At 39.1% G+C, this 20,722-nt stretch overlaps 2 protein-coding genes across 18 annotated transcripts in view; both read right to left on the minus strand.

The window, feature by feature from the left end:
- The window catches only part of foxp1b (forkhead box P1b), a 149,116-nt gene extending 141,357 nt beyond the window's left edge, over positions 1 to 7,759 (minus strand). For 3 of the 17 annotated variants that reach the window (XM_085776425.1, XM_085776419.1, XM_085776411.1), the window contains exons 1-2: positions 7,425 to 7,759; positions 2,807 to 2,884 (exon numbers count right to left, since the gene is read on the minus strand). The gene's annotated coding sequence lies outside the window, so the exon portion shown is untranslated. Of the gene's footprint in view, positions 1 to 2,806; positions 2,885 to 7,126 lie in introns of those variants that run through there. The other 14 variants (XM_085776415.1, XM_085776408.1, XM_085776424.1 and 11 more) reach the window with 11 other exon arrangements.
- A 6,853-nt stretch (positions 7,760 to 14,612) lies between these two features.
- On the minus strand, positions 14,613 to 19,329 carry LOC146987244 (eukaryotic translation initiation factor 4E type 3-like). Its single transcript, XM_085776438.1, has 7 exons — positions 19,026 to 19,329; positions 17,599 to 17,671; positions 16,287 to 16,381; positions 15,746 to 15,806; positions 15,586 to 15,652; positions 15,328 to 15,483; positions 14,613 to 14,801 (listed from the first exon to the last, which is right to left on the minus strand). Exons 1-7 carry the CDS (start codon positions 19,208 to 19,210, stop codon positions 14,755 to 14,757), a joined length of 684 nt encoding a protein of 227 aa, XP_085632564.1. The 5' UTR covers positions 19,211 to 19,329; the 3' UTR covers positions 14,613 to 14,754.
- Positions 19,330 to 20,722: the final 1,393 nt, after the last annotated feature.

The raw sequence follows: 20,722 nt of genomic DNA on the forward strand, positions 1-20,722 counted from the left end.
TACTTTTACACCTACCTGGACCAAATTAATATGGTGATTTTAGAAGAATGAATTAATGAGGCACTTTACTGTTACTGATATGTAGAAAAAAGTTTTCAGAATTACTTGTTAAAAAGTTACCATAACAACTGTACATGATGATGAACTGTACAAGTGTTTTTGCAAGGTTACACAATGTAATGTGATTTTTTTTTTTTTTTTTTTTCACATTAAAATTCTGGGGTTATCACAGAGAAAAGGCGTGAACAGTGCAAATGAAGTATCAGTGCAAAGTTATAAATATCAACAAAAACAAATCAGAGTGCTTCCTTAATCACACAAACGGTGACAAAGTGTTTATCTACTCAGCACATGCAGCAAATGATAAGCCACGCTATCTGCTTAAACACATAGTTCCATCCAAAGCTAATCTATTGACCGAAATGATAAACAAAAAAATAACTCCTGTGAAAATAACCATCTCCAACTGAGTGGTTTGGGAATGGAGCCCCACCCTGTTTACAACAGAAAGAACAAAAACAAACTCCCTCCAAGGAGCCTGGGCGAATGCAAGTCACACACTCCATCCAATACAGGCAAACAACAACAACGTCTGAAGATCTACTGGGAGAGCAGGCTATCAAACAACAGCAGTGTGCACACAAACAAGGTGTGCATCTCTGTATGAGTGAGAGAGCTGGAGAGTGAGAGAAAGTGTCTGTGTGATAGAGAGACAGAGAGATACAGGGAGATATGTAGAGAGAGAGAGACAGAGAGAAAGCGAGAGTTGGTGTGAAAGTGGAATTCAGCGGCAAACAAAGTCAAATACCACCCCCACCACCCCAGTCTCAGGTCAACTGAATCATCAGGAGTCAGGGAAGATACCGTCACCACCTTCCATGAATAGCTCACCAAACCATCAGTATGACTTCACCGTGGCAAACCCAGCAGTTTGAGAACGCTCTCCCTCAATATCCAGGGGACTCTGGCTGAAGAGGTAATGAATCTCAGTTAACAAGGCTGTTATCAGTGAAGGAACTATACAACATCAGAAGGGACTCCAAATCCACAAGACCTTTACCTGCACTGGCCCTTTTTTTCTTTTTTTTTTAATGTTGCTATTAACGACTACAGGTAACAATTGTACCGAGAAAAGCACAAAGATAAAAGCATCGCGCGTTTGATTTCCCGCTGTACATCATCACAGTAAACAATGAGACTGTAGAAGGGACACGGGCCCAATTAGCCATCTCTGCTCTCCGCTGTCAAGTGTTTAAACAGCCGGCTTGGACGATAATAGTTACCTACATACTTTCATCTGTGCTCCAGACTCATCAGCGTGGTAGCACCCGTGCTGAAGCGCTGCACTGCATCTTGGGTAATTACTGCTTCCCAATTACCACCCAGCTGGTAAATATATATCAAATAAACAAGCAACAACCCGTCAATTAGGAGCACCCTTTCATAATGGGGGGTTCAGGATGATGTGTGTTTTTTTTTTGTACAGACAGAAGAAAGCTAGCGAGAAACTGGAGCATTCAGCTTCAAAGTTAAACGCTGTTAAGAGCACATCTGAACATAACAGTTTGTAAAATGATTAAATCACACGTGTTTTTGAGGCAATTAGGATGCACCTTTAATTAAAACGGTGTTTTAATTACCAACAGGGCAAAAAATGTACAACATGGGGACCAGTGCCGTTCCACCAAGAAAGGACTTACAAAACGAAACGTGGCCTTTTCTTCACAGACGAATGGAGAGGGACAGTAACATTGTTGAATTCAAAGGCGAAGGGAACAGCTGCAGTAACAGTCTGTCAACAAAATTTGCATTGCTGCTCTCTCCTCATCTCCATTACTCTCTCCTGTCTCTCCTCAAGCCCACGGAGCTGCCGGCTCAGATCTGAGTACTCTGATGGCTTATCACATAGCGAGCAGCAGGCTAAGCTGGAGTGATGCGCCCAAAAGACATGATCAAAGCGCACCAACTTTCCACCCAGCAATGATGATGGAAGAGCAGGCCCTGCCATGTTATGTTTCTTATTAGGCTGGGGCTGCCAACTGAAAACACAGCCAAGAAGTCAAGGATGAGGCCCCGAAAGATCTGCTCCAGCAACCTTATTTTACATCACACTGTCTACTACACTTAACAGGGATTAAGTAGTAGTTTGTGACGTTTTCATATTTGGTAAATGTAAGTCATGCTCCTCTAATTCTCACACTGATAAAGTGTAGTAATGATTTAACCTATAGGCAGATTATGAAAGCTTTTATTTTGAAGCTCCAACCATCTAAAACAGGATGGTTGGATGGTTTTTAAGCTCTAAAAACTTTGGTGAAGACTTCCAGCAGCATTGTACTGATTTGTTTGGCATAAACAGAAGAAGTGGATAGATAACATGATCAACCACCACAGCTGCACGGAGGAAAGAGCCACCACTAAAAACTAAAGCTGCATACACAAGGACAAAATATATCACAGATGCAACCACGCTGTTTGACAAATCAAACCACACAACTTGTCACTGAAATACACAAAAAATGTGTTATAGCTTGTCTATTTCAGGTAAATACTGCATGCAGTGATTTGTAGAGCACCTTTGCAGCACGCTTACCACAATAAGAGTTAGCAGTCACCACATTATTTTACCTCTTTGTATGACTTTTCCAAAATTACCGGGAAGCAAAAGTATTCACTATACATGATAAGTACAATCAGGATCGACATCCCAGTAGTCTAGTCAAATGAAGGAGATAGATATCTTTTTGGTATAATCACATAAACCTTTGAGAATGCTTCATTTCAAATAGAGAGAAAAATTACTTACAGTCCTACGCAATCAACTTTCACTTGTGGTTGAAGCTTGTTCCCAAAGAGACCGACTTCACTTCCTTTCCATGTTGCCCTGGAAAGACAAACAAAACAACATGTTTCTTCGGTTATGTCAAAATAATGAAAAAACAAAAAAAACCTTCTCATCAGTTTTATTCATCAATGCATATTTCAAATTCCCTAATAGCGAAAGCCATGTCATCCACCAGGCCACCGAAGGCAGATCATAAACAAACGCAGACTGACATACAGACTGGACAGCTGATGGAAACAGGTGCTAAGGTTTCGCCTGGCAGCTGAGCACAGCTTGCAGCATATGGTTGAGCCCTCATGTCGGGACGAAAATGTTTGTAGCTTACCTGCATCATTCCCAAAACATACCAGTGTTGTGCTGTCGAAGAAACTAATTTTAAGTTGCTGCATATTCAGATGCTCTTGCTCTCACTCGGGAACCGTAAATCATATAAAAACACAGTGATTAGGTTGTTCTTAATCCTAAACATCTGAACTGATGGAAAGATAGAGAAAAAAAATTAAACTAGCACTTAGTCCACCTGCAATACAAATCAATTCACTGATTTTCTAATCATTATAGATCCATGTTTTATTTTTTTTTCATTAATACGTGACTAACTGTGTCTGCACGCAGATGGTGGAAGAAACTCAATGTCAACATCTTGTTGAAATGTGAAAAGTGATTAGCTTTCAGCATTTCACTGTACTCTCTACTGAAGGTGTCAAATCTCATTGCAAACCACAGCACAGTGCAATGCCAACTCCCTTTAATTTTTTATCTTTTGTTCCAAGCCTTTCTTTATCTCCTTTCAGTAGAGACCATCAGCAACACACTCAGTACAATCATCTCTTTCCTGCTGAGTTCTCAAGTATCAGAGGAGCATTTACAAAAACACTTTTAACTATACAAAAACAAGGTAAAATAAGGTGAATTTACTCTTGATGTGCATGTATAATCAATGCTGAGGGACTGAACAAAATGCCTGTTGATAATCTATTGTTATTGTAGCAGTTGTTGCAACACGTTATGCAGTCTAATCCAAAACTATGTATAGCAGGTTATTTATTTAATTAAAAACACTCCATCAATGTAAAATCATCGTACTAATTATTAATTTCATACACCAACTTGACAGGTAGAGCAGATTCTTTGATATTTTTCAGCCATGGACAATCTGTATTCCAGTGTTGCAGTGTGTTCCTAAAACACAACACCAGCAGTAAATTCATTTTGTAACTGGAGTTAATTGATTGTAATTGCACGCTCCCTCTCTCCCCATGCAGACGTATGACATTTTTCGTCAGCATCCCTCCCTTTATTAAGGACAGATGACAGTGGAAGACAGTAATTAATGACTGCATGAGTTAATGGCCGTCCTGAGCATTTTGCAGTCTCCGTAGAGACTGAGGAGCTCCACACAGCTCACCTGAAGCTGTCCACTCTCTGACCAATCGCCTTCCCTGGCATTGAGAACCGTCTGCCTGGGCACGCCACAGGGGCCGGGACACACTAACCTTTACCCTGGTAATATTGTTCTGCCTGCCTTTTGTTATCATTTCCATTCATGTAATACAGCACTAATGAGTGCGGTGCCCTCATATTCATATTGCCAGTACTCTTCCCCTTTGTGTTGTATGAATCAAACATGCAAAAATCACATGACAAATTCATTTACCAGAAAATTCCCTTTATTCATCTGTCACTTGTCTTGCTTTGTGCAAAACTGTTTCAAGCAACTGGTTTGAGGGCGTCTTGTATCTGAAATCAAATGAAGACTGAAGCCGGCAAATAAATGTGAAAGGGGAAAAAAATGCAGCAAATGCAGAACCTTATTCCCACACTGGACCGAAAATAACTCTCCTTATCATTCAGCTGCAAGCACGGGTGCACAGTCAGTTTACAGCCCTTCCGTACCCTGCACAGGGTATTTCAATGTGTGTTCACAAATACTGAGCCGTCAGATGAAAGAGAGGGCCGCTCCACTCAGGGATGGGAGTCCTCACACTGAATGCATGAGTGACTGATTACTTTCTTACCAGTTGAACCTCAACTCTCCACAAAGGAGAGCCTTAGCCCGAGCCTGGCGAGGCCAAACTAGAAACAAGGGCTTTCCAAATAATACAAAATCACAGATTGGTGCGTTAAGGATCTTGCATTATTACAATGCACACAGCTGCGCTTCCTCAAATTTCAAGCTTTTTTCACTTTCCTCCCTGCCAACTCAATTTATTCAGATGTTGTATGGGGCAGAGAAACTACAGTCATTCTACTTTCTAGAGACAGACGCGGGGGACGGTGTTAGGTTGTTCCCATCAGGATCAGATGAAGGCTGAATGTCTGTAGGTAATAGCCGTGTCAAACAGCGAGCCTGGAAAAGTTGCAAAGAAAGTTCATCCTGTGTTTTAAAACCTGGGTCAGCATTTGCGAAGGTCCATTTCTGCATAAGTGAGCACACAAACCCCAGTGCCTGTTCAAATAGTCTGCAGCTCTCTCTCAGGCAGCTCATGACAACAGCCCAGCAGCAGCACTGTTTGATCTCCAATGTTTTCCTTAATCTGGGTTGTCAAGGTTCGCTTGTTGGAGGCTGTTTACTTTACTTCTCCTACAAAAAAGTGTTTTTTTCCCCTCAGACAATGACTAATCCAAAGACCAAGAAGGAGGGAGCACTGCCAGCAATAGTTGTTAAAGCTGCAGTTTCCCTTTTGTAAATTTTCAGATGGTTTTTTAGTCCTGCTGTTGCCAGCTGCCGATTTACTGTATAAAATATTAGGGTAATTTCATTCTCACATGTATGGTACTTCCTCTCAATACACTTGCATTACTACAATTGTATGTCTTCCATTTAAAATATATAAAATACTAACTCCACGTGACTATACACATTAGTAATAAATCTGTCAATAAAGTTAATAAGATGTTTGTTTATTATAAATATCAGTAAAAATCTGCACAGTAAAATGTATTATCATGTTAGTTAATGCTGTCCACATGTCTGTAATACACCTGTTGTAAAATTCTAGCTAAGGCATGGGACATTTCTTATGTATTTTTGAATATTGTTTACTTAGGAAACTATTTTATTTTATTTATTTTTTACATTTGGACAGTGTGTTAGGGTGTTAGTAAAATAATAAACAATTAACTTCATTAACATAGTGTAAGAACAACAGGTAATCGTTAATTTCTCATCTCAAATAAATAATAGTGATTATAACCTGCTCTTCGTCTTATTTACAGTTACTTAGCTATCCATGTGTAACCCTGCACGCCATATCTGACCCAGTAGAACCACTAACTTCAAACTTTGAGCACACAATAAAAGAAAAAAGAAAAAAAATACAAGTAAATATAACACAATGTTAAAAAGTTTTAATGTCTCGTTGTGGCTTTTAATGTTGTCAGAGCTTTAATTTGAAATTAATTTACGAAAGCCTTTGTTGTTAATGAAAAGTTGACTGTGAGGTGAATATCCGCTTTAAATGTATTGTGTGTAGCTTATACCGCTGAGCAGACAAACAACGCCGAAAACAACAAGCCTTCAATAACGCAAATGATGGACATGACAAATAAAGGTAGGCTACCCCGATATATTAACAGAGTCGACGTTACAGTAGTAATAACAGTTTGTGTGTAGTTGTGAAGCCTCTGCTCCGGTCTCTCGGAGTTTGGAGGACAGCTAACACGTGGGGAAAAGCTCCTTCCCTGGTCTTACTCCAAAGAAATCACGGCACTCCAAACTTCCCTTTCACGGTGTTAAACTTTCAAAATTAAAAAATAAATAAAAACTTTTTGTCCTCAACAGGTATCACTGTAATTGCGCATTGGCTATCGCTGTGCAACACAAATAACCACCTAGCTTTTAATTGTGGAAAATGCTGTCTCCCCTAAAGGTGCATTTCCCCCCGGGGTCTCACGCGAGTAGCCTCAACAAAGTTAGAAACCAACTTTCCAAAAAAAAAAAAAAAAAAGACAGAAAGAAAGAAAGTAGAGGATACACCACAAGTAGTTAACGCACATTTCAAACAACCGCTACAGCCTCACTAAACAGCGCTAGCACCGACCCTTCGTGACAACAACACAGGTGTTTGTTTATTTGTTTATTTCGCTACTTGGTAAATGGAAAACGGCACCACGAGCCCGTAGGTACGTAGCCCACTACACAAACTCTGCGTGTGTGCGAGTGTGTTTGAGTGCAGCAACAGCTACAACAGCGGCTACAGCAGCAGCAGCAGCAGCAGCAGCGAGTTAGATACGATACAACAAAGCTAATGTTAACATTGTGATAATAGTGAAACTTACCGGAATGGGGGGGAAAAAGCGCTTAACAGCAGCTAAACAGGCGCACGCGGAGGGTAACGTACCGACTCGCTTAGTATGAGATAACGAACCCGTGCACGCGAGGTTGTGTACAGAGAACGCGACAACAAATCACAGTAAATACCAACAATGGCTATTACTCCGCCCGCCTTGGTGTTGGATGGCGAGCTGGGGGTGGTGGAGGTGGGGTGGTGGTGGTGGTGGTGTGGGGTGGGGTGGGGGGGGCTGACTAACTAACTAACTAACTAACTTAACTGCAAGGAGAAAGAGATAATCTTACCGAGGGCGTCGAAAAAGGGAGCAAAAAATAAATAAAAAAAATATGGAGTTTCAACACTCGCTGCCTCCCGGTCTGTCTCGCATCGGAGAGGAGAGAGGCACGAGCTCCTTTCTTAATGTTTGTTATTAGATTTTAACACGGCGAAATAAAAGAAAAAAAGGAGGAGAAAAAAAGAAGATTCGCGGTTTGGATGTTGTTGTTGTTGATGTTCCAAGTCCGTGACGTCATATCCACCTGCTAGGGTAAACAACGATCATTGCATTGCAGATCCTTCACAGAAAACATCACGGTCACAAGTACAATTCAGTAGCACTTTAGTAGTGGGTCCTTTCTATGGGGAAATGTAATGATATGCATTAGTTTTAGCCGAAAGTGTGACAGGAGAGAGGGGGCTGTCAGAAAAGCAAAAAATGTCTAAGCTGACTAATTACAACTGAGGCAGAATGAACTTGTATTATTTTTTCTCCTTCCTCTTTTTCGTCTTCTTCTTCTTTCTTTTTTGATGTGAGGATCGTCATAACTGCTCCAAAGCCTCTCTGTAAAAAAAAGAAAAAGAAAAGAAGATGAAATGCTTTGACATGATCATCAAAGATGTTTTAATCTCAGCTGTGAGGATTTAACTTGAAGATGACAGTGTAGATAAGCAGAGAACAGGTTCTTTCAGTTTGGTGTGGTTATATCTGACCTGTGGGCCAACTCTTCATAATGTTTTCAAGGAAAACAAGTTATTAAAAACCTCTGGTTTGGATTTTTGAATTTATTTTATCGTTGAAAAGTTATGCTGATTTATAAACAGTTTTCCCCTCAACATGACTGTCACAAAAAAAGTACAAAAACATTATGACAGTAATTAAAATCTCTTGTCACTTGCCCCCGAAGAGGAGAATTATCATGGGCCAGTTCAATAGTCCAGTTAACACTCATTGTAACGCAACATTAATTTAGTCCCAAGAGAAAATATTTTAAGTCGTTTTTTGTCCTTGATCAAGGTCTGAGAGGCACAGCTCATTTCGCTATAAACCATATTACATTTATCATGGCTGCATCTGGGAGGACTGGTGCTGATGAACCCTCGAAGGAAGACTGTTTCTTAGTAGAGAGCGCCACCTTCTGAGCATGCATAGTCATAGTAAATGTGGCTATATAGTTAAACTACTTTATCTTAGCATGTGAATTTATGGTTATTTGACTTTACATTTAAAATCCTATTTTGTGGTAATGTACAATTTTTTAAAACCAAAATATAATGTCCTTAATACATCAGTGAATTGGTGTTTTGTGAAACACAACATCTCAAAGAAACATCACTGTCAACAGTAGATTTTCTAAAAGACATTTCTACAATTATTTATAGGTTTCAAAAATTCATTTTCAAAATGAACTGATATTTTTCAGCATAACCTATTAACACTTTGTTGTTTACTCTGTTTTACACATGAACCAGTGCCCAATGCACCAAAATCAAATGATAACAATGATCACAGATCACAGTCACTGCATTGTGGTTATTTCAACGTGTTTACACCACCTGCATCAGTTTAAGGGACAGTTTGGATTATTCTGAAAATATTCACAGACATTTACACATTTAATTGTTCTAAAGGGGCATCTTTTTAAAGTGTGTGCCCCGTGCACAGCAGCACATTGCTCTGCTTCTGTGCAGGTGCACAAGGTTGCTTCTGTAAACTGGCAGTGCACTGATCTGAATACTGTCGGTAACACTGATAATGCAGGGCGACCTTACACAACCCCAGTAACCTGATCCATCCCTTTAATGTTTTCCTTTCAAGCTGACGTCCTCTGAACTTGCACTGCTTCTCCAATTCTTCTTGTGTGATTGATGACCCGGCATGAAAGTCTTATATTTATCAAGCTTCAGACATGTCTTCACATCATCCTTAAATGTTTTCAATGTGTCATCATAAATTTAAACTTTAAACAAGTTCATGCTCCGCTAGGATCTTGCCACAGCAACGCTACACTAACTGTCCCATTGAACTTTAAAATAAATAACCTTCTTGATTGTTTGCTATGTCTTAATTCATATGACACAATAGTTATACAAAACAAGACCAGACAGGAAAACACAACATACTATTTCCTGTTACATTCAGACTATGAATACAAATAGAAACCAACCTTTTTATAAGTTTAAAGTCTTTGGGGCAAGTGTTTGGAAAAAAAAAATCAAGTAACAAGTTATTACATCACAAACAATAATAAAAAAAAATAGGCACACTTGTGTGTGACCCTTTCCAGTTCAAATTTGGCAAATCCAAAACAATGCTACTGTATGTGCAGATGCATTGATGGTTTCAGGGTCCAGGAACCAAAACAACACAAGGATAACTGATAACAATGAAGCCAAAGAGTTGGATTTATACATGAATTTATAGCGAACAAAAAACTAAAAAATACAACAAGCATGGGGATGTATTTCACCATTTGATGAATTTAACTTTGATATTTTTTCATCCAGTCTTAAGTACGTCTGTGATGAAACAATGAGCTTTTATCTTTCATGGTATATTACTCCCATTCTGTTCCTAACTGGATTTGCATTTTTCTTCTTGTACAATGAGTCAATCCTACAGTCTTTCATAGGATTACTGTGAGGTTGTAAACATGATTGTGTGCCATTATTAATGAAAAAAATTCAAATACAATGTGATGAAGGTAATCTAATACACAATCTAAGCTTTCTAACTCCCCAGTGGCTTGATCTGCGTGTCAATACTGGATCTATGAGCTCAGCAGAACCCAACAGCCATGTGTCTGTGTCTGAATTTATTATCCTGTTCTGTCGATGTCACGCTGGTGATGTGTCCCGTGGATTAAGGCCCTGACTTGATGAAGTGTAGTTGCAAATTAATTGAGGATCACTATCAGTTACGCAACGGCCTCTCCACACGTACGCGTGCACACAACAAAGTAATTAGCTTTCTGTTAATTAGGTAATTAAGCAAATGAATAGGAGCTCCTCTTGATTTCCAAAGGGGGACGGATGGCTTTCATACGGTGTTTTTCCCTCGCTGCTGGGGTCTGTATAGCATTCAACACGTGATGAAAGGAAGGAGACCTCTAGAGAAGCTAGACAGATAATGACCAGTAAAGAACCACTAAATGAGCGAGAGAAGAAGAGGAAGTAGAGATCATGATACCTTGAGCTGCATTCTGTCTTTGTGGGCAATTGATATAGCATTTTTTCTGTTTTCCAGTAGCAGACACAACTATTAAATCTTTTTAAAAGAAGGTGAATATTACATTGAAGGATTGCACCATCCTTTAAAAAAATATAACCTACTGTATATATCAAATCTATGAGTGAAACAAGCATGTTTCATCAAGTATTAAAATATTTTTCAGTGGTTAAATCTTGTACCATCTTTTTGTTTCTCAGTGTATCATGTTGAATATGTTAAATACTTGGCCACTGTGTTGAACGCCATGCACCAGGTCAACAGGTCAACATGCTAAATGTTATGCACCTATAGTAAATTAAACTATGTTGTACATCATGCATTACACTGTAGTCAAGTAGTCAAGTGAATATTTGTGAAATAATGTAGTGGTAAATAGGGAAACAGATCCTATATGACACTGAAATGTTGTTTGTAATATTAACTAACCCACATAGATACACACTTGGTTCCCCTTTCAACAGTTCAATGCAAGCAAAAAAAAAGGGAAAAATAATGTGGAGCTAAATTGAGGTAAGACTAACCACTTGAGTAACATACCACCCAAAGTGTTTGTGTACATTATGTTGTCATATTACCATTAGTAAACGGTATCTATGGTAACTGGAAATGTGTCACAAGTCTTGACCAAACACATACAAACATGAACCAGGAAAATCAGCTGTCAGCTTTTTTTTAATGCCAGTGGTCATTACAAATTGGTATGAGGTCACTGTTACCATGATGAGAACTAATAACATTAAGCTTCAACCAGCATCGTCTTTTTAGTACTGTATTTGAAGAGTGTTGTGTAAAACCATAACGCTTACCTCATTTTATAACAATGCTAGTAATAAACTCATAACAGCTTTTCCTTTAACATTAATAAAAAAAAATCGCACAGATAATCAATTATGGCAGGGTTAGATTGTAGCAGAAAGAACAACTCTTAAAGAGTTTTAACGACGTAATTGACAGAAAGGTTTTAACTGAGGTCTAAATGTTGTGTTGATTTTTTTTTTTTTTTTTAAATGAGGCACCAAGGCTCTAACAATGTGTGTATCAGTGCAAATCAAAAACGAACGGGATCATTTCGCCAAAGATCAAGAAGCTTTCCTTTGTAGCTGCTGCTACCAGAGTCAGCTATTCTTCCTCCCTCTGATCATTAGAGCAATGTTTTTGAACAGCACAAGCCCCTGCCTGGTGAATCCTTATAATGTTTGACTCTGAATACAATCAAGTTTTTAAGATGGTGAGTGTTCTGTTCCAAACCAGCGTGTTGTTCTTTTCCCCCCAAACTTCAATTGGCTGTGAATGTGCAGCTCCATGTACCGATCTGGGGTGCAGAGTGGAGCTAGATGCACTGTACACTGGTTTTCTAAATTAATGACAAGCCCCTCTGAATGCATTTTATAACCCCAGGGGACACAGAGGCACTCTAAAAACCTAAGCAGGCTGTTTATGTAATTGCTCACCCTCAGTCCCTGAATTGGAGACATTCACGTCAACTCTTGTGTATTTGGTTGTCAGACACGTTAAGAGATCAAAACAACTAATTTTATGTGGTTTGGATTTACGTCTGGTTTGGTTTTGTTAATGTCAGATATACTGTGAAAACATCTGAATACTGTGATTCCAGACTGACTAACGGGCGTAGAAAGTTTACAGAGAGGAACTTTAACCACTGTTTTGACGACTTGGGTGGGTTTTTATGATACTGACTCATTAGTGACCTGATTAAAACCACATTTCCAAATTTTCATAGGAGTTGATTATAACTCATGTGTCCACAATGTGTAATAGAAAAACGCTGCTTGTAAAACAGAAAATCCCCATACATCCGTCTACAGAGCCTTTTAGCATCTGTAAGTCAGTTGTTACAGTTTCATGACCACAGAGAGCTGGGTGTCATTATAATTAGATACTTAGAAAGCTAAGCTAACAGTATGGTGAGGGCTGATTTGTGCTAAAGTATGAATAAAACAATACTAAATTTTGACTTGCTTCTAAATGGAGCACAGACCTCTATGGCCTCTGTCCTTTCATTAACCGCATATGTTGTTAGTCTGATATTTGGATGAAAAATCCCCAAACAGCACTAGGCCAAAAGGTCACAGTAAAGTGACTCAAGGTAGCTGAGGTGATGCAGACTGACAAGGAAACCTAAGACACCCAACACTTGGAATAGCAGCTGCACTCCAAGTTGTTTAGGACTTCTCAACTTTGTTTCCAGATGCAACAGCAGCTGTTTTTTCTGATAGCTAAAGCTCCGCACCATCAGTGACCCACGTCTCCTGGAGGTGTTAACTGACAAATGCTAACATGCTAACACTACAGCCACACTTACTTTGTCAATGACAAGTCAATGACATAAGCGTTTTACGAATTGTACTGCAGCTACGTCACAAAGAAATGCAACAACGTAGCCTTAAAAAGGGCATGGAAAATTACAAGTTACAAAAGCTTGGAAAACTCTTTGGTTGAATGCAAATGCCGCAGTCTTCCTAACCTTTGCAATATTCCTTTGAGCTGTCTTGACAGCACAAAGGTTGTAATGTCTAACTGGAATGAATCAGCAAAAAAATGACTTGGCTTAGGTGGAAGATGCTGAAACACTGAGGTATTCACACATGCACTTCACTTCATAATGGCAATACTATCCTGTACCAGATTTGTTGTTGATGATGATTGCACTTTGAAAAAGACACACAGATAATAATGTTCTTTTCCATTTTATTTACTTTGTCCATGTCACTGCAAAAAAATGTGTTTACAAAGGAAATATTGACCCCTTATGACTAACTTTATCAACCAGTCCAAAGTTGAACTATAAAAGTGGTGTGACATACAATAATGCCTGTAGCATTCAGTTTACGGTAGCCTACACTGCAATAAAAAACAAGACGAACAGAAATCGTGTAATTGAAGTGTTAGTGAAAGTAACACATGAAGTCTCAGAAAAATGACAAATTCATGAAAGGATAGAAAATATGCGTTTTTAGTTTCTCTATTATGATCAAATAGGAGAAGCCGGTGTATGGTTCTCAGAAGAATCAGCCTACACTGACCCAGTGACTATTGAAACTTGCCACATCTGTATGGCCAAATTGGCATATTGCTTCTAGATATGAATGCTAAATAATGGAAGTATGACCCGGTGTTACTTTCTTTACACATAACACTTTTCCTCAGTGTGCTGTGGTTGTACAAACACAGCCCCATGAACACAGTTGATTTATTGGGGAAACAAGTATAGACAAGTACTATGAAACACTGTTATCTGAGCACAAAATGTCTAGTATCTCTAATACACCGAACAATATGTGACTCCATTTTGGAGAGCAGAGGCGCTGCTTTCAACGTGTGCATTGAAAGAAATGTCAAGTGTGGTGTGGCTGGGAACATTCAAAGAGGCACCTTTCAGGACGGATTTTGCCCTTTATAAACATCTTAGAAAATACAGATCTAAAGTTTCTCAGGGCCATATCTGTGCTGGAATGTTCTGATACCAGGTGGTGATGGTTTTAGAACTGACGGACACTGTGACTGGGACAAAATCTCCAAGTAAGACCCTGATTAAAGTTTGACATATATTTGATGAAGATTCACAAGACTAAACTGGACATTCACTCCCTCCTCAAAAGTGGAAAAGCCCAGCTGAATAAAAACCCCTTTGAGATAAGGATACAAACTTCTAAAAAACGGCAGAAAGGTGCTTTGGCACTAAATAAGCTGACTTAATCAAAACTTGATATAAACCGAGATATTTACCATACTGAACAGTTAAAACATACTAGACTATGTTGACGCTCCGTCTATACCAGGAATTAAGTCTGAGGTCCATAAGCCTGTGCAGATTACAGGGCTGTGACAGTGCAGTTCAGTATAGGAGGGAGTCAAAACCATTATAAACTAATGAACTCAGGATGAGATTTATGCAGGGTATACATATTCTCTGAAGAGTTCAGAGCGTTGGGACCCACACCAAAATGAAACAAGGCATCAGTCATTAAAAGTTATAAAAATATATTGATAACATTTCCTCATTGAATGCAGAATAATATCCTTGATTAGGTTGTGGACAGAGCCTTTAGGCCAAGGCAGGAACAGAGTTCAGGTTTAAAAACAAAAAACAAAAAGTGCATTACAATCTAATGTCTTGAGCGTCCTCCCTCAAAGGCATGATGTTCCATGTGAGCTGGAAAAGTCAAAGTGATTCATGGTGAGTATAAACCGTCCTGAGTCATTTTTACATGCAGGGCAGAGTTTAAACCTCGATAGCAACAAGAATTTCTTTGATTTAAAATTGAAAAAATCTTTTAACACTGTCAGGCTGCAATAAAATACAAGTTGAGCCTAATTCTTGAGACCAAACACAAGATGCATATCATTTGTTATTTTTTGGTATGAAATATATAACAAGTAGTGACAAGACTAGCCTACTGTCTGTGCTATGTGAAGCAGCTTTGAAGGAGTTGGGCTTTCGCCTTTTCTGCAACATCAATAAAACCCTGATTAGCCTACAGCCATGTGCACTTTCTGGCACCCTTACAGTCTGGCTGGAAATGTACCCTCCAAATTTGTATTGTTCAGTCTTTTCCTACAGCAGCCTCCTTTGTATGATAAACAGTAGTTTCTGACTAGGCAAAGTTCACATTCAGTGTGGTTCCCAAAAGCAAAAAAAGGTACAATAAATAAAACTGTGGAAAGGTATGCATACTTACACTTATAAAAAACTGCTTTAAAAGATATGTACGGGAGGAGCTCATAGATTTTTCCCAAGACACTTGCGTCGTTAGCGAGAGTTGCATCTTTATTCCAGACCTGTACAACATCCTCCCGATCTCGAACACTAACACTGACACCGACAACCTCATCATCTGGGAAGCACAGAGAAGACAACAACAGCACCGATGTTAAACAGGAGATACATTTTACACTGACACTGCGGCTATATTTGAAACAAGCAAAAATGACTTTACCTGACGCACAGTAATCTGCAAACTGCTCCCCAATAGTAGCAAGTAACAATTCTTTCCAAACTGCAGCCTGAAACACGTGCAAAGAAAGGATGATTAGCATGGCTACCGAGTCTATTCTTCTATTATGCTGTGAAAAGATGTTAAACATGGCACCACCTACAGTGCTTTCTTTTGGTATTTTCATCTTCCATACTCCTCCTTTTGCATTGCTTTCTTCTTCCCTGGTGGAGTAAAGGATTCAAAATAAAAATCAAAAGATTTAAGACGCTGTGCGGGGGGATTTGTTTTACATAATATGTGTATTATTAGAGGCAGAGACAATTATTGGATTATGGTAAATGATGTGAGAATAAAAAACTGTCCACCTAAATGGTTGAAAATCAAATAAACTATTAGACACTATCCCCATCATATGGATATATAACTCACCAAGTGTTATCCATAATTATGTTTAGCTGATAGTCCTTTGATGATGAAATGATTCTTAGGTATGACAGTGTAGGTTCACTGAAATAAATCACTACATTGTATTTCTATTATTACATTATCAATCATCCATGTTCAGCACATCTGAAGGAAAATTTTTATTTTAACAGATTACTCAATTGCAGTTGAAACTTGACCTACAGTTTCACTCTGCCCTTGGTTTCCGCCAGTGATTAGGACTATAATCATAATATTTACAGTAACAGCAGACTCACCACAGTGGCCTTCGCTCTCCACGCATTAAATGATAGCTACATCTCAAAGGCAGGGCTGTGACCGGGGGGATGTTGTTGTAAACACTCCAGAACATCTGCAAACAGTAGAGAAACACAAATGTAATCGCTGCTGCTAGACTGATAAATGATTTTCTGAGGCCGATGCCAATATCAATGTTTAGGAAATTCAAAACGCTGAAGAGTGGCCATTAAATTAGATAGATAGCATAAACAGTCTGAATATGGATTCACACATTCAAGATACATACGGAGCAGGGCCTTTTGCATTTGCATCATCAATGTGTCAGTGCTCTCTGGTGGGCAAACTATGTAAGGCCTCATTTATACTCCCGTCCTATTGCGGTGGCCTTGCGGACACAACAAACTGGACACACACATGACACAAGTACTTGCACTCTAGCAAAATTTAGAAAGAATAACTCTAGCTTAATGATGACAGACCAGCAGCAGACCCCAGACTTGAACCCGATGGACCCATTTTGAGATTAACTGAACTGGTGAAAGCAAAGCAAACTACAAGAGCAACATGTTTAATGGGAAGAACCTTCTGAATTTTTTGTTTGAATTTAACATGAAATCAAATCAAATAAAGTTTATTGTCATTCTGTTGTACAGTAGCGCAGACAAAATGAGAGAGCGTTTCTCCAGGAATTTCAGATCAGTGGTTCAGCATTTGAACAGCTTGTGGAAGGAAGCTGTTAAAATGATTACATAATTGTGTTTTGGAAATCCTCAATTGTTGATTTTTTTTTGTGTGTGTAAATTTCAGAAACAATGACAGTGGTTTTAGTCGTTTAGGCAAATTAAAAAGAAAAAAAAAAGCTGGAAAATAAAGAAACGACTTCCCTCGATCTATTTTGGCTGTTGTATCGTGTGCAGTTGTATCAAATATGTGTCAAATAATTGTAGAGATCAGGTTCCAGTGATTTTGCTGTGAACCTGATGGGTCAAACTTGTGTTTAGTTTACTAGTTGAAAATGCCCATGAAAACATTACAGGAACTTCCCTTTATATGTACTGTAACACACAGATCAGTCACTCAGAATTTCACCAGCAAAAGCTGATGCAAGGCGGCTGCAACAGACAAAGCGCCACGCTCACATGTTTCATGATGAAATGGTTTGATTTTTCTCATGATTTGCACCTGCTGTCACTTGAAGTGCCAACGAGCAGCTTATTCCTTCACATTAATGAAACTCTGCTCAAGTGAATCTGACTCTGAGCCAAGTCATGCACTTGATCTCTTTGCTCTTAAGATGATGAAGCTCTTCAAACTGACACCAAATCTCACCTGAACACTTTGCACCGTGTAGATTTTCTTCAGATTGGATTCACATTCTGCAGCCGTCGTGCCCGGTAATGACCTGGAAGAACAAGGGAAAACTGTCTCAGTCAAAAGGAAGACGACGATACGAGCTGACAACGTGTGCTGCTCACATACACACAATGTATGATCAAGTGTAAATTGATGACTGTTTGAAATGTAATCTACAGAACTGCTTAATTTTGACAAGAGGTTTGGTAAAGTTCAGACATATTATGGTTCATTCAGTTACAGCAGCCTTTTGGAGGATGTGGATCACATTCATTATTTACCATTATGTATTCTATAATAACTCATGATTTATTAAGACACATACATTTACTACAATGCTGAATTGCAAATTTCCCCAGCAGGGGACTAATAAATAACTATTTGGGCCATTTTACATGCATTTGTACTCATGTTTGACTAGCGCTGAATGTGCTACATACATTTCATTACTATTTAAACTTACAATCATGTTTTGTAACAGTTTACACAGAATAATACTTGTCAGAAATAGGCGGAAATTTGATGACTGAAATTGCCCTAAACCCAAATATAAACCGACTCTAACTTGTGATAAATTATTGCACAGCAATTATTAAGATAATCTGCTGTGGTATGAGAATCACTCAGTCTGTTTCAGAGGTTTAATTCATTAATTTGCCACTCTTTTTAAATTACTTTAAAAGGATGACAGATCATCAACCCAGCCTTGAAAACCTTTGCTCCATGGCAACATATAAAGCAATAAACAACAAGTAGTCCAAGTGACAAGCACAAACAACAGCCTTGTGATCTCAAACCAGGGAAGAAAAATCATCATGTGACAATCAGAGTCTCTTTTACTGACAAGTGTAAATAAACTCTGCATCAGGGACTCCTATTTTGAAGTATCCCAAGCAGGGACAGTTTGTATAACACGTAAAAAAGAAAAAGAAAGAATGGGGCCTGGCCTCTCCAACTGTGTCTTTTTTTGGGGGGGTGTGGGGGGTGAAATCCGGCTCAAATTCAGTCAAACCCTCTCATGCTGAGCAGCATAGAAACACAGCTTCAGTAACTTCACCAGCACGTTTGAACATCAAAACAAAGGACACGGTAAACATGTCCACATTGTTGCGTAGGAGTCAATAGCCTACCTTGCATAACAACTGAGCCGTGGAAATTGTAACTTTTCTGTGGTATCACACAGGGCAATGTGAAAAAAGGGAAAGAAGAAAAAAGAAAAAAGGAAAAAAAAGGAGGTCATGTCAAACGCAAACATTCTCGCGCTACATTTGCACCCGGAGGCCTGCGGAAAACTGTGGCCTTCAATTTGATTTTTTCCTACCTCATTCCCGCTCCGTGCCCGGGCTCCAAACTCAAAGACAACACGGAAGAGATGAGGAGGAGGGGTGGGGGGCATATTTTACCTGTCCAGCCAAAACGTCCAAGGTGAGTGCAGAGGCAGTGTTGTCGTGTCGTCTTCTCGGTGTTTCTTTGTGATATTTTCCAACTCTTTCTCGTCGATGTCAATATCGCTTTCAGGGGAGACAGTCTGTCCGCTCAGGGCGCCTCTGTCCATCTGTAGCTCCGTCTGACCCGCACGAACCGCCATTTCTGCAGGCACAAGGCTAAACCTTTATAAAGTCCCCTTGTATGAACCCTCCAAAAAAGAAACACCCGGTTTGGCTTTATCTCCTGACACAGAAACACACCGCTTTCCGCCTACCGACTGGTGACGTCTCTGCGTCACCGGCCAGATACGTCGCCGTTGGTCCATCCCAGAGAGCAGGGAAAGCAAGATGAGGTATCACTCTGTCTGATTTTAGGGTACCGGTCGTCAGGCGTAATGTAAGTATACTAAAACATAGAAATATGATGAATTAAGTTAAGTTACAAGGCTTACAATTGAAACTAGTGTATGTAGAGGATCAGAATTTGTTTTTGTTTTATAAATTGAAATAAATCACCCTTTACACTATCTACCAATGGACTAGACCTGAAGTTTTCCTTACCATGGTTATATCTGTAACAAGAAATTAAGATGCAAAATGTATGCTATAATGCTATAACTTAAAATCAGTGTCTCCTACACTTTTTTCCCTTTTACTTCAGAGAACACTTAAGTGTTTTGCTATTATTGATATTGGCCTAAAATATCCACTATTATATATTATACATTATTATATTATACATACTGTAGGTACTGTGTTCATTTGAGATATATTCTCAAATAGTGGTTTATCACCAGCAAAGAAAAAACAGCTAGAACTGCTCTTTTAAACATGTGGAGCAGTAGGCTAATAGGCACAGGGACAGGAGAGGAAAAGAGTCATTCATCTTCGGATTTTATTCAGTGCAAATTTATACCGATACTCTCTGTTTTGGGCTCCACAGTGGTGCAGGTTTAAGCACTGCACAGTTCTGGGTTAAAACCCCAAGCCTGGGCCCTTTCTGTGTGGATCTTGCATGCTCTCACTTTGCCTTTGGGGGTTATCTAAGGTTATAAACCTAACCCTAACCCAAAGACATGCACACATTTTAGAAATTGAATATACATTTTACGGGATAAATATTGTGAGTGAGCCATGTTGTCATTCTATTGTCACTTGAATTTTTCACAAATTTCACATTTTTTGGCACACTGAGGAAGACGTTGTCGAAACCGGTCTGTGCTAAGCGCCGACGCAGTATGAAATAAAAGACAATGAGAAGGACACGAGTGCTGCTGGCCTTTCTTTTGTTTCTTTAACTTGAATTTTTCACACCTTTGCTTCAGTTACTGTAAGCCAAACAAAAAAAAAGTCATTTCCACTATGCAGACCAGGAAATGTGCAAGTCTTTCTCCTGAGTGAGGCATCATCTTATTACACTATCTTCAGTCTCGATCCTCTGGATGCCTGTTTCAGGGCACTTGGTAAGAATACTCTGCAATCTCCAACGAAACAGTTGTTAATGAAGCCCCTTGCATAGCATGATCTGATTATGTGAGGGGAATATTAAGCATTTAGCTCTAGTTATTATAGTTATAGTAGACTAACACACACAGTCTCAATTTTAAAGACATTTGCATGTTGTAGCTACTTATGAGATTCCCTGCTACTGTGCAGCCTTATAACTTATACTT

This window comes from Trachurus japonicus, chromosome 5 (genome assembly GCF_045865225.1).
Source record: "Trachurus japonicus isolate A0001 chromosome 5, Traja_1.0".
NCBI classification, from domain to species: domain Eukaryota; kingdom Metazoa; phylum Chordata; class Actinopteri; order Carangiformes; family Carangidae; genus Trachurus; species Trachurus japonicus.